Below are 15144 nucleotides of genomic sequence, written 5' to 3'. Positions count from 1 at the left end.
GCATCTAATGCTTTAGATTTGGAGAAGAAGGTGTTCAAAAGAAGCACAATTCTGGCAACATACCAACAGTAAAAGCTAGGAAAGATGGAGCGCAAAGAAGCCAATTCCAACACCCACCGCATCTACACCAGAGATACTCCAGGACCAGGGAATAAGCCCATTCAGGAAAAGCTCATCAATTTTAAAATCTTCTTTAATGCCAATCACTGCAAATGAAAAAGCTCATGGTAATTTCGCAAATTATAAAGGCGAAGGATCCTGTAAAAAGGAGTAATCGGACAAGTGATACAAAAGCGCAATGTCATCGACCTGCGGACAAGTAAGAGTGCGAGATAAAGAAGAGGAGGCTTTAACTAATCAATAAGCGCTTAAAAGGAAAAGAGGTGTTCTGACCAGTCCAACAAATGGAACTACAAATTCCGAGAGCGAGAAATATGTGCCCAAAGTGGGAATCCTAGCTAGCCAGATGAAAACCAGAAATATAAAAACAGTAGGTGGACTAAGGTTTATAAAAAAGAGGAAGCCAAAAGTGCGAATTGGCACAGAGGCACTTGTAATCTCCAGCAAGGGAAATGAATCGTATATTGAGATACTAAAACCGACCCTGGCCTAAGAGATCTAACCGATGTCAGCAAAATTTGAAGGAGCCAGAAAGGGGATCAACAGAAAGAATCAAGTATGGGAAAAGTTGACGCTTTCGTAATCAAGGTATAAACTCGCATGGGGGAATGTCACTGTACGTTCACAAAACATGAGACCTATATTCAGTGCAAAAATCTCGACAAAGTAACATCTGAACTGCGTTGAAAGAGGAAGTTAAGCTGGAGGAACAAGGTGAAGAGTCTACTGTGAGTCTGAGAAAAGACGATGGTAGTACTCAAACGGCCACAATGCGATTACCAGTGAAAATAGCGCCGATATTGTTGCCGCAAAAAAAGTTCGAATCGGATAAGTTGCCTGCTGTCTGAGGGAACAGGTCTCACTTTATTGAGCAGCTCTTTAGCTGCGTCAAGTGCATTATATTTGGACACGTCACGTCATGCACCAACGGCATTGATACAGAAGGGGTGGGGGAAAGCAACATTGCCAACGAATCCAATAGGGACCCCAAATGCCTATTGTGCAAAGGAAAGGACGGACATGATAAATGGCATATTGTTTTGTTCAAGTAAATCTCAATCATTGCATAGCCGTTCAGGATTTAGATCCGGCCGCCAAGTTGTACAATATACCGTGGGTCAGGCGGCTAGAGGCTTATTCGTATACACCGGCTGCACCCCGCCGAGCAGACTGAATTTGAAGACCAGTTAGACAATCATGTTCTTCAAAAAGACGCAGTCCAGTGGTAGCTTTCGTACAGTTAGACGGAAAGAACGGGAGAACGCAAGCTCGCTATCCAGCACCGCAAGAGAAATTTCGCTAACATTAAAATTGGAAATCATATCATCCCTTCCAAGCCGGCCATAAAGTACTTGGGAGTGATACAACTGGGAAATTCACTTTTGATCAGCGGATATTACACACTTGCGAAAAAGCACCACCACGAATATGGCTCTAGAAAGAATGACGCAAAATGTAAGAGGACCGCGGCATACTTGCGGACTACTTTTAGTCAGAGTGGCGAGATTCTGAATCTATTGCCGGTCCGGGGTACAACGCTGCATGTTTTATGTAACTTACATAAACTGCGTGCGATCTACAAAAGAACAGGTGTGTTCTGTTTTCAGGACCATCTTCATCATGTCGGGAATAATGCTAATTGACATATAATACGCGAAGACCATCTCATGGTCTGATGACCGAGCTTACCAGAGCGAACATTTGTCCCGGACTGGGATCGTGGGACCAAGACATGGACTCAATTATCAAAAAAAAAAAAAACAAACCGACGACAGAAGAAGAGGTAGTGATGCCAGGCGCATCATCGGAGGATGTGCTGCTGGCATCCAGCCAGGAGCGAGTAGTCGTCGAAAGCAACACACTCCGCCCATTATGAGCAACATCGTGGAAGGCACGTTACGGAAGGTGTGCCTATACATTAAATACGTTGTAGCCTGCAGTGCCGTCAGACTACATGAGTCCGGATGCAGCAAAGCCCTATGGCAATAGTAAGAATCAGGGCAGATTGGAAGACCGGCGGCGTGTTGCCATAACCTTGCCGTATTCTTCACCGATGGATCAGAGATGGTCTGCGGAATCCGAGTCGAATGATCTCCTAGATTTCGACTGTGTATTCCAAGCAGAAATACTGGCAATATTAGAAGTCAGTCGATGGCTGCAGCATAATCCGAGCCCTAAGCGCAACATAGCCAGTCTGACCGAAAGCCAAGCGGCCATTAAGTCCTTATACTCAGCGACGACATCTTCCAATACCAAGTCAAGAAGTATTTGACCCACTTATAACAAAACTCGAAAACAAAGCCCTAGTTGGGCTAGTCGGAGCGGCCACTGACACCTACCCCCATTAGTTGTTAGGCATTGCACTGATGAAGGGAACAAGTGGTTCCCGAAATATCGGTATTTGCAAGAATAAATACCCACACCAACGAAAAAGAAACAACAAGTTTTATTATTTCAATTGTATTTTGTTTTTTAAGATTCTGATTTCAATCAAGATTTCCTGTCCAAATAATGTTTTCATCAGAATTAAGATAACTTTAAGGGCAAAAAGCTAGGGTAAAAGGTAGATAATTTAATTACCATTAGATCTTATAATTATTGGCTTGGATAAAAGCATTTAGTTTAAACATAGAGTAGAGTAGAGGTACAAGAAAAGACAGAGCATTTAGATACCATCTTCCTAAAACAATCTTATATAAATTTAAGGTACTTTACAATAAGTCCGTAGTCTTAATTCCCTTCATATGACCTTTCATCATAAAGATTTCCAAATGCTGATATGTGTTGATATCGAAATGGATGGTCCATTCAATTTGAATCGGGAAATTGACAATGGCGATCAGTACCCCTACATGAATTGCTTATTTTGTAAAAAGCCCTTCAATAATTTCGAAGAATTTATGGCCCACGAACGTTCTGAGGAACATAAGAAAGTCGTCAATGACAAGTTCAAGAGGATGCACGACGATATCGAGATGCGAGCTAAGAAGACCGAGCGTAAGATGTTATCCCAAAGGAAGAACGTGAAACGTTTAAAGAGGATGGCCCGAGCAGCCACACTAGAGCAACTCACTCGGAAGGACGCAAGAGATAAACCCGGACCCAGCTCAAAAAAGAGTCCGGAAAAGGAAAGTTAAATTTGCTTTTTAGGAATGTAGTAAATTTGACGGTTTTGTTTGAACTGTCATTTATATAATCATTTTTCATCTAAGGTAGATTACTAAGCAGTAGCAAACGTTTCATCCTAATAATCATTTACTTGTTAACTTTGTATAAAGCAATACAGAAAAGAAATGGATTTTGTTTAAATTTGTTCTTAGTTTTATTGTAAAAATATGCCCCTGCAAATTCTGACAACCGCATCAACTGCATCCGAAAGAACCAAACCAATCTTGACACTGCCACTTGAGTGAGATATTCCTCCCCAACTTTAAGGTGGAATTTATTGATCCACTTGCCTCATTCTAAGACCGAAAACCACCGACAACCATCAGTAAAACCACAACGACGAGGAACAATTTAGCCAAGCAAGAAACTATTTAAAAAATATCTGCATTTTGGTTTCACTTGGAAGAGCTCTCATGGACCACAGAGATTAAGATGAGAATAAAGTTTTCTTCTTTGACCAACAATTTCTTCTTTCTTTACCACCAACTTTTTCTATTTCTGCTTTTTCGTTGTGCGCTCTTAAGATCTAAGTAACGTCTACGGTCAAGAGCTGTATGTTCATCTTGAAGTGCGCTCCGAGACCATCAGGAAACCACCTTGGCTGAATTTACGAGTATGCATGGAAGGCTTCATGCTCTTCTTCACCTAAGAATGTACACAGTGCGCTTAACACCCACACTTCGAAAAAATACTAAACGTGACCGCAGAAGAGATTTATTTATTTGGATTAGTTTTTTCGTTTGATAATTCTTTTGGGGTTTGAGTTATTCAATGTTTTGGTTTCTCTTTTGACTGTGAGCAACGAAATCATGCTTCCTTCTTCTCAGGCGTGCTTGCAGTTTTTTTTCGTTTCTGATTTTAAATTTAAACAGCGTAAACAATTAAGGAAACGTTTGTTTAGCTTTTGAAAAAGTAGTTAGAGGAGTTCAGATGACGGTTATTTATGGCAACAGCACAACCATTGCGACACAGTATGGCTGCATACATCTGAAAGCACAAACAGTCCTCGACGTTGTCTTAACATTGGGAAAAATTGGGTGTTTACGGCACACGAAACGTTGAATCTCTTATGAAGTCGCAACCACCTTCAATCGTAATTTGTTGTGATAATAAGTTTCTATAAATATTTATTATTGCGGGTCTTTCAGATTTGTTTCTTTGCACGTACATCGTTATTGGCAATTAAAGGGAAGCTTGAATTGCTCCATTTCATGATTAGTAGGAGATGGTTCCAACGACCGTGGTCGGAGAAATGCAAAGCGGAGCGCTAGATATTCAGATAAAGTTACATAAATAAATAACGTAGGCAATCTGAAAATGAAGATGAGGAAATATAGACCATATGGATTACAGGGTCGCCCATATCCCAGAATTCATCATAATTCACAATCCTATAACTTCGCTGGAATATTTTCGTCCTCGGAACATTTGATGGTAGACAGCAATAAATAATTAGTGATGACAGAAGTAAAATGGCATTTTCACATGTTTAATAATCCAATTCTCTACACACCAGAACCATATACATTATTAACAAAATTCATACCTAACCAGACAAGACATTATTTTTCAGTGGCCCATATCTACAAGTGAAGAAATAATCAAACAAACTATTTAATTTATTTTTTTTATGTCCCCATTTTGTACCCTTATGAAAATTGTCTAGCTTCTTTTCCTATCAAAGGAGTAAACACACCCAGTGCAGAAACGGTAGATTCACCATTGATGCTCATTTTTAAGGTTTTTGTCTAAAACACCCACCTTCTCAACTCCCATACTATGTGAAAGCCTTCTACTTTCGTGAGGGCAATTTTGAGAGTTTGAACTTTGAACCCATTATGGTTCACCACTGAAATCCAAAAAAGTGTTGAGGTCGAATTAGCCCGAAGTAAATGATCAGCTTTGGCTTATGTTTTTATTAGACAACAACATCTTATACCGTTATAATAACATAATTAGGCATTATCTGCCCCATACATAAAAAGGGAGATATCATACAGTGCAGCAATTATAGAGGTATCATGTTGCTGAGGACCATCTATAATATATTCTCCACTATCTTGCTAGGCCGGATAGCCCCATACGCCCACATCATTGGCCCATACCAAAAAGGCCTCACTCCAGGCAAATCAGCAACAGATCAGATTTTCTCTCTGCAGCAAGCGATGAAAAAACTGTTGGAATATGGACAAAAGTTGCACCATCTATTCATCGACTTTAAAGTCGCCTATGATAGCATAGCCAGGATAAAACTGTACACGGCCATGAGAGAATTCGGTATCCCGACGAAATTGATAAGACTGACTAAGCTGACCCTGACCAATGTACGAGGTCAGATAAAAGCAGCAGGATCAGTCTCAAGACCATTCGACATGAACAATGGTCTACGTGATGCTGAGGTAAATGCAAGAGGTACGATCCTCTTCCACCCAACTACTGGCCTATGCTGACGATATCGACATCATGGGAAGAACCACCCGAGACGTACAAACTACCTTCATCCAGATCGAGCAGGCGGCAATCGGGGCGAGATCTTGGGCTGCACATCAAGGAAGGCAAGACAAAATATATGGTGGCAACGTCAGCACCGAAAACCAACCAACCAACAACATCAAATCGCACTGGTCAAACGGGAAGAATAAGAGACTGTTGATAATTTCTCCTATCTAGTTTCGAAAATCACAACCGATAATAGCTACGATGATGAAATCCGCGCACGGTTATTGTCAGCTAACAGAACCTATTTCAGCTTACAAAAATTGTTCCGCTTGAAACATCTCACCATAGGGTCAAAGCTCTTACTGTACAAGACAATGATCTTGCCAGTCCTTATGTATTCGTCGGAAATTTGGGTTCTTAGCAAGAAAAATTGGGAACTCTTGGCCGCGTTCGAGAGAAGAATCCTCCGAAGAATTACATGAGGATGGACGATTCCGTAGCCTACATAACGACGAAATCTATGAGCGATACCATGACCGTCAGGTTGTGGATAAAATCCAGCTCAATAGGTTACGGTGGGCGGGTCACTTAATCCATATGGATGATGATGATCCCACCCGGAAAGTCTATAAGGGCAATGTCTATGGTAGAAAAAGGAGACGAGGCAGAACCTGCCTAAGATGGAGCGATGGCGTAGGCCAGGACGGCAGACAGCTTTTAAGGATATCGAAATGGTGGACCTCGGTGCAAAACCGGGATATCTGGAGTTCTTTATTAAGGCAGGCCTAGACCGGATACTGGTTGTTGCGCCGTTGATGATGATGATGATTCCTTTTTTTGCCGTTTTAAGAGGTTTTTTCGCAAGTGTTATATTTTTTTTATTTGTATATAACGGAGTTTCAGGAACCACTTGTTCCCTTCATCAGGTCCAGTCAGCTTCTGCGAAAACGATTGTCTTAGGATATGCCATCGTAATATAACTGACTTCTTTAGCCATATCGCCGAAAATGGGCCCAGGGTGAAAATTTGCAGTTCTGTTAAAGTAGATCTCTCCGTGGTTCCTTATTAAGGCAGGCCTAGACCGGATACCGGTTGTTGCGCCGTTGATGATGATAATGAATAAGTTTATTGGAAACAATAGGCGACAAGAGTTTATTAATTGTTACAACCTAATAAAACATTGACAAGTTGACAAAATCATGTTTCATGAGAAGATTTAGCTGGACTGATATACGAAACCGCAAAATAATATTTCATTAGAAAATGCAGTTAGACTGATGTATGAAACTTATCAGCCAACCCTTGCCTTTCTGGCTTAAGGAAAAATGCTTCTTCCTGCGGAGTCGTATTTTCTGAATTTTTAATTGTTTGATAGGAAAGTAGTTTCATCAAATTCTCTGGCTCATCTGCTACCTCTCCACAGCTAGCCTGTAATTTTCTTTGCAGTTACTTCTCTTCGCTGCATGACTCCTCTCGCTCTTCTGGGAACAGCTTCCTCCGAATCTCCTGCCATTCCCCTCCTTACACCCTCTTTGATGGGGTACCTCATTGGCAACCTCAATATCAATGTCGGACCCGCGCCGATGGTCTTCTCAACTTCTTCCTGATTAAAACCTGTAAGCTCATTTCACTTCCTCTCTGCATTATTTTCAATAAGAACCTCATAGAGTGGCATTTTCCCAGCTTGTGGAAAGAAGCCCTTATTTTTCCCATACACAATGATCATACTCTTGCTAAGAATTACCGCCGTATTATCCTGCTCCAACATCCTCGAGAGGCACGTCAATGACTGGTTGGACTCGATGTGTTACTCGCTTAAAACCTCTCCCACCCCTTTCTCCTACTCTCTTGGTGGTTGCTCTCTGTCCTATCTAAACTCTGTCCTCGACCTGGGCGTAACCTTCGACGATAAACTCCGTTTGACAGCCGATATCACCAACCATGCTTCCAAAATATCCAGTTTCATACTGCGTTCCTGTACGGATTTCACCTCGGTCCAACCCTCCATAAAGTTTTTTAACTCCCTCATGAGAAGCATTCTTGAGTATTGTTCAGTAATTTGTTTCCCCTTCCGACTTCAAACTCTCTAGAGGCTTAATGGACTGCTCCGCCTCTGCTGATATCGTTGTTCATAACGCGTCATACATCACGCGTAACGCTGACATTTCCCGTGTATCCTTCACGGAGTTTGAAGTCTATTTCCATTCTCCGATCCCGAGATTATGTCGAAGTTATAATGCAATACAACTTGGTCCCGTAGACTCCTTTTCGCACTACGCAAATGAGAGTCATCCAGCTGAACCAAAAATCACTACCAAAACCTTAAAAAGTATATCTAGCGAGTCACCCCATAGCTTCACGTACTTCGAGAACAGGTTGGAAAAATTGTAGAAAGCTTGGGTCAAGTGCGAAAGCCAACATCCTACAGCATATAAGAAATTGGTAAAGAGCACGCAATCTTGCATGAAATATACGAATGAGTATGAGGTCTTGGAAAGTATGGCGCTCGTCTATTCTACAATATTTCTGGAAAAGAAGCCGCATCAACAGACATTAGCAGTGCAAAGGAGTCACTGAAGCTGGACAAAATTAAGATTAATTGGAATAGCATTTATTGCAATTTTGTTTAAGAGTCGAAGGATTCCTAAGTCCGCCATCCACTTAATGGCGAACCGCACCAGTTGGAAAGCAACATACTTTTTCAGTTGTGGTTCACGGAACCCTGATCCTTGGACAATGAGTTGCAGTTTCGTCCAGGGCAGAGACAACTCGTAAGAAGCTGCCTCACCTCTGCCCTGGGTGCAGCGCGACCGAAATGATTGCAAGTTGGCATTTGCTCCCTTATATTAATTCATCACTAAGCAGGAAGAAGGCAGATGTTTGTAGGTCCGAACTGCCCTAACGCAGTTTCGAGATATTGATCTTCCTTGAAACCCGGAAGACACAAGCCTCTATCATGCGCACCTATACTAGTTTATTCTAAGAAGCCCTTACAAAGTGAACGTGAAGTCGGTGTCATATGGAGGATACCTACATAGTGCATCAGCTGAAAATTGATTTTAAATAGGATAATAACAACAATTCCAATCTGCTTCGAAAAAGCGGAATAGGAATACTTTACTCACAGGAGTAGAAAACTTTATATAAACAAACTCAGTACAATTCAATGGAAGGAGCCTTAAAGGAGTCTTCAAGAAAAGATTTGCTCAAATTATGGCATACAGTCTGAATGTCAGCATTGAGGTCAACAGTCATACTTCGTAAACCTTATAATCGGGCCAAGCTAAATATAAGATACTTTCGCAATTTGACTACCAATCCTCAGCCATTACGATAATCCGGCTAACGTACACTGATACGAATTCACTTCTGTTCCTCAACAGTATCGAAGGCCCTCAGAATGCCCGCTTTTTCCAAATTAAGTAAGACTTCCAGTGGTGACGACGAAAATCTCGTTCAGAATCAGGAGCATATCAATATTACAAGGTTATGCACCAAAGCAGACTTCCAATATAGAGGAGGAGCAATTGAATGCAGTCCACACAAGGCTTCCTAAGGATGACTTTGCAATCGCAATGGGTGATCTGAATACCGAGATGGATTCTGACAACACCTTGCTGGAATATGTGATCTACACGGTTTTAGCGACCGCGACGAAAACGGTGTGAGGTTTATGAATTTTTGCAGCTTCCACACATCGTTCCATACGAGGAATCGAATCGACCACGTTGCGATTAGAAATAGATTTTGGAGCTGTCTTCCAAAAAAAGAATCATCATCATCTGGTGATTACTTGAACGCGCTTGAATGTTGCGTCCGTTGCTTCTTATAAGGTTGGAAAATTTCGAAGCCCCAATATCAACATTGATCTCCTATTTGATCCAGTTGTCGTTCTACAGTGGGAAAATGATTTTCCTGATCGCCAATATTTCGAATAGAGCACTGGAGAATGTTGATAAACATTGAAAGGACGGCGTAAAGGATTGAAGGCTCTATTGAACGCTACGCTACGAACACGCCACGCTGGGGCTCCGATATCGTGAGAAACTTCGAGAACTTCAACGTAACGTGAGCCTTGACAAAAGAAAATTTACTATTGCGCGGATCAAGGGAGCAAACACTACTATGTACCATGCCACAGAGGAGCTGAGGTGGTCCTAAGTCTTTCAGTGATCTTTTCTATTCGTCCGGTGATGAACAACTGAAGAGGTAGAAGGATCACTTCACCACGGTAGTTGTTTTTTTATGTGGCCCTTGTCCTGTTCACAAGCGAAGTCGTCTCGTCGTGATCGGTTGCGGCATTTTATTTTATCAAAGTTCTGATCTCAATGTAGTCGCCAGGCCTTGAAATCATCTTCCAGCGTATTAAGCCATCGTTGCCTTATGGTCGCTTACTTGGCATTAGCGCAAATCACATGGCCATACCATTTAAGTCACCTCTCTAGCAATTTTTCCACTGTTGGTGCAACCCCATATCGATCGCGGATATCCTCATTTCAGATGTGATCAAGTCGTGTTACGCCACTAGTCCATCGGAACACTTCGTCACTATTACCGCAACACGACTTGATCACGGCACTAAATCGTATAATATCGAGCGAAGCAACACCTCTGGTAAATGAAATGGCTAGTCAATGTAAGTAGACCGTAGTTACAGACTTGTGCTCATAACAGAAGAATTAAATGATCACGCCCATCAGCGCTATAAAACGGAGTAAAGTCACCGAGCGTCACGGTCTCCCTGCGAAATTATTCGTTACAACCCCTGTGATTTTTACAAAGTTACTAGTTCCACTCATTCTCAACTCCTAGAAATCCGAGATCTTTGTCCATGAGGCTGAAAGGGATAATCGTTTAGATTCTGAAACAGAGCACCAAAATTAAATGAGGGAGTGTAGATGTGTTTACATGCTTCCTGCCATCGCAAAGATAACAGCCCAAATAATGCTGGAATGCGCCAGAGGAGACATCGAAAACCCAATCGACACAAAGCAGGCTACTTTCTTCACTGTATCCCTCTGTGTCTTTGGATCATTGTGTATACGGAGTTTAGATCACTGCTGCATGTGCTCTTCATCAATTTCGAGACGACTTTCTACTTCATGAACAGGGAGTTTGTCTGGACTGTGACGCATAGGAGAAGCATTCCGGAGATGCCAATAGCTATTACCAAAGCGAGATATGATGGCGAAATATATCATATACTGGAACTGGAACTGGAAATTTGAAGTCCAAACCAAAATTCGGCAGGGCTGCATTCCGTCGTTGATATTGCTCCTCATCACGTCATCGATGATATACTTAACGCAGCCTTGGCGGGGAGACCCAGAGGACTTCAATGGACCAGACACCTGGCGCCAAACACTTTTACTTTTTTACTATGCACTGAAGAGCTTCGCAATGAAGAGGACAAAACACCCTCCTACATTTTATTGCACAATGTTTCGGCCAAAAGCATACCATCTGCGGAACAAAGAACCCTGAGGAAGAGCCTGAAGTTAAGTATCTCACGACAAAAAGGGAATTCTTCACATAAATGGACTTTGGTAAGATGTATAAAAAGCCAACAGGCTGCAGTTTGGGGCAATATAGACCGGCCCTTCACAAAGCACCCGTTGTTTCCTATCAGATACACAGGAAATGCTAACATGTTAAAGATTCAAGGTACCATCAACACTTGTCTGCAATTCGGAAACGCTAGTGCAAAACTCAAAATGCACTTATCAAGATAGATTCCGTGGTGACTTTATAAGACTGCTCAGAATTTACTTTTCGAAACTATATTTTGAAAGCAGGGATGTCACAGGTGTGATAATAACATGCTTGCTCGGGAGACACTCGGAACTTTTAACAACGTGAAACAACGGGAATACGCCAAGAAATGCCACCAAAAGATACAAAGACTGAAACCCACTAGCAACGGCATTGGAGATATTGTGAATCTCCAATGGCCAGTTGACCCATAATCTTATGGTTAAAAAACCTTGCACAACGTCGAAAATGTCATTCATTATTGGATGCAGAAATTTATCAGCAGCTGTCACCCATATCTTAGCTATTATCCTTCGTAAGTGCCTAAGTTTCCACCAATTAGAAATGAAACGCTAGGAAAACTCCATTAAATGCCGAACAGTTTGACTAACAAATCAGTCAATCTTGTGAGCTCGAAAATTTCCGACGAGAACAAAAATCACATAATTGCAAGAGGAAATTTAGGAATAATCCAATTAATTATAGAAACAAATACACTTTTCACGAAAATCTTTTATATAATTATTTTATTAATTTCAATAATAAACATTTTCAAATGAATTATCTCTATCTTTTATCTCTCATCACTTAGGTAATCCTAACATCTTCATAAGTGAACCAGTTGAATATGATTTAGGGCGCTCAATTGGCAATATCATACCTCGAGACCAAATAGACGAAGCTGCAATTCCTAAACACCTTGACACACCCATTATAACAGGATAAAAATTTGTTTCTTTCAATCCATAATGATTCAACACCAGTCCCAAAAGGGCGTAAACATTGGGCCAAGGACATTTCACAGTACCAATTTCAACCAGCAATGGGTGAGCAACTTTTTCCAAAGTCAAAGCCAACTTGAAAAGTGGATCATTTGGCAAATTTTTGGTGGCAAATTCTTTTTCGCACAAAAATCGAGGATCAACATTATTCAAAATTCCATGACCATATCCTGGAATACGATGACCACATTTTATAAAGTCGTATACGTAAACTCTCATTTCTGCTTCAGAAGGATTTTCGCCGAGCTGATCCCGCATTTTCATTAAAAAAGTGCATCCGTCTTCACAAGCTTTTCCAGCTCGCGGTCCGGCTAGTCCATTCAACGCGGCTGCAAAACACAAATACTGGTCACTTAGAGCTGAACAAACTAATTGCGATGCATGCGTAGACAAACTGCCACCACCGTGGTCACTAAGGAGAGTGAGGATCATCCTCATCATTTCCGGAGATTCTTTGCCTTCTAGACCCAGTAAAGTTGTGAAATTCGCAGCCCAATCCGCTTCAGGGTCTATTAGTAAACTACCCTTTCCGCCCTTGTAAATGTTTCGATAAATATTTGCTGCTACACTAGGCGCCTTTGCGATAAGGTCCATCGAGTCCTCTAAATAAATTTTCCAATAGTCACTTCTCTTCACGTTGTGTAGTTCTTTCACCAGTTTGCTGTCATTATTCAAAGCCGTGATGGCGCACGAAAATTGCGAAACCGGATGAAGGGTGCATGGGAAATTATTGAGCATAGTGCAGATGTGCTTCGGTAAAACCGCACGTTCCACCCATTCTTTGGATAGCATTTTTACCTGCTCTTTGTCAGGGATGTCACCAGTTACAAGTAAATGAAACATACCCTCCGGCAATGGCTGGTGTCCGCCATCTACTTTTGGTAAACGTTCCCAGCATTCAGAAATTGTCTGATTATAATAACGAATCCCTTTTTCAGGATCTATGTTTGATGGCTCATAGACGAGAGTTTCGGTACCGGTCATACTTCTGTACATCTGATCGACAGTGATATCCGCAACTTTAGTTTTTCCATGATCCTTGCGAAAACTTCTCACAATTTTTCTTTTCTCCATAATTTTGGACGAAACAATGTCGACAAAGGCAGCAAAGTCATACGCGGAACGGGTGAATGTGATCCCAAGACCCTTTTTTGATTTCAGAACATTGAGCAGATTATTCCAGATAATCGCCATTTTTCACAAGCAAGGGCTAAACTTTTTCAGCACTTATTCCCTTATTTTGTGAACAGAATGTCAGTTAACGGAGAGAAAATCACTTAATACGCGAAATTACCGAACTGTTTGTGAAAATTTGACATATGCAGATTGAAGATGCAACTGCCTTCTTTGTCTTTTATTTCAGATAATTTGAAAAAGATTTAATGTTCACATTCGAGCGCAATGAGTGTGTGTACATATATTATTTTCAATGCATCTAAGTTAACTGTGAGAATATATTCTGTTTTAAATTTAGGTACATATTTATAACTGGAACGAGTTTTATGTAAGACAACCTCACACACCCCTGAAATCAATTTCTACAAAACAAATGAAACAAATTTATATACTCACACATTCAATTGTTTCTAAGAATTTACACATATCGGAACCGCAAATTACCTGCAGAAAAACAAAGGAATGGATTATTAATGGTCGTCATTTTACATATTTTGGAGAATAGGAAAATTATAATCATTTTATCGAAAAAATTTCAAATTTAGGTTGTATTATACTTTGAGTATGATTGAAGCTTCAATTTGTTTTAAGAATCCAGTTTCACATGCCAATATTTTCATTTTCATTACGTTTCGGAGCAGCTTCTTCCTAACTGTGTATCCATATGACTGCGGACGTATTTCGCTGTTTTTGAGTCTGATTAAAAAAAGGCCACCACTCAAATTCAGCTGCCAGAATTCTATAGAACAACAGGGCACCAAAAACGGCATCCGAAGCCCATTTTCCAGGTGTTATACAAGTGAGTTGAAAGGTGAAAAAGGCCACCATTCCAAGACAATTCTGATCATAAAAAAGCTGAAGCAATGATAACTTTTCAAAGTGGTCAATCCAATGTCCTTATTTTCCTCCGTTTCTCTTTGTTATGTTTAAAAAAATCATGAAACTCCCGCCCCCCGGAAATCATCCCTTCGTCAACCCAATCATCAATGGCGCAATAACCGGTATCCGGTTTAGGTTTGCCATAGTAAGGAACTCCAAACACCTCAGTTTTGCGCCGAGGTCCACCAATTCGATATCCCTAAAAACTGCCTGGCGTCCTGACCTACGCCATCGCTCCATCACAGGCAGGGTCTGCCTCGTCCTCTTCTTTTACCATAGATATTGCTATTATAGACTTTCTGGGCTCGATCATCACCATCCATACGGATTAGGTGACCCGCCCACCGCAACCTGTTGAGCCGGATTTTATCCACACCTAACCAGACCAGGTCGTCGTATCGCTCATAGATTTCACTGTTATGTAGACTACGGAATCGTCCATCCTAATGTAGGGGCCCAAAAATTCTTCGGAAGATTCTTTTTGCCTTTTTGTTTGCTAAGAACCTAGGACTCCGAGGAATATATAAGGACTGGCAAGATATTGTACAGTAAGAGCTTTGACCCTATTGTGAGACATTTCGAGCGGGATACATGTTTTCGAGCTAGAAGGATCTGTCAACGATCTAGAGGAAGACCGGACTTCGACGAGAAACGGCTAGTATATGTGAACCTTCGAGGTAGGCGTAAGCAGGCAATACGGACCAGCAAGCGAGAATGCTTCAAGGAACTTTGCGCATAGGCAGACCAAAGCCCCTGGGGAACAGCGTACAGGATAGTTATGAAGAAGATGAGAGGTCAAACACCACAACTGACCTGCCCGCATCTTCTG

General features: G+C 41.3%; 2 protein-coding genes across 2 annotated transcripts in view; both read right to left on the bottom strand.

Annotated features, from left to right (window-relative positions):
- LOC119647262 (protein turtle) overlaps nucleotides 1-15144 on the bottom strand; it is a 792821-nt gene that overhangs the window by 694270 nt on the left and 83407 nt on the right. The gene's annotated exons all lie outside the window — the stretch shown is intronic.
- On the bottom strand, nucleotides 12062-13546 carry LOC119647263 (probable citrate synthase 2, mitochondrial). The gene is made up of 2 exons (XM_038048151.1): nucleotides 13106-13546; nucleotides 12062-12589 (listed from the first exon to the last, which is right to left on the bottom strand). The coding sequence occupies exons 1-2, from the start codon at nucleotides 13452-13454 to the stop codon at nucleotides 12063-12065; spliced, it is 876 nt and encodes a 291-aa protein (XP_037904079.1). The 5' UTR covers nucleotides 13455-13546; the 3' UTR covers nucleotide 12062.

The sequence above is a fragment of the Hermetia illucens genome, chromosome 1, assembly GCF_905115235.1.
Source record: "Hermetia illucens chromosome 1, iHerIll2.2.curated.20191125, whole genome shotgun sequence".
Taxonomy (NCBI): Eukaryota; Metazoa; Arthropoda; class Insecta; order Diptera; family Stratiomyidae; genus Hermetia; species Hermetia illucens.
The sequence above is the reverse complement of the archived record's forward strand: the minus strand, read 5'-3'. Positions and strand labels throughout refer to the sequence as shown.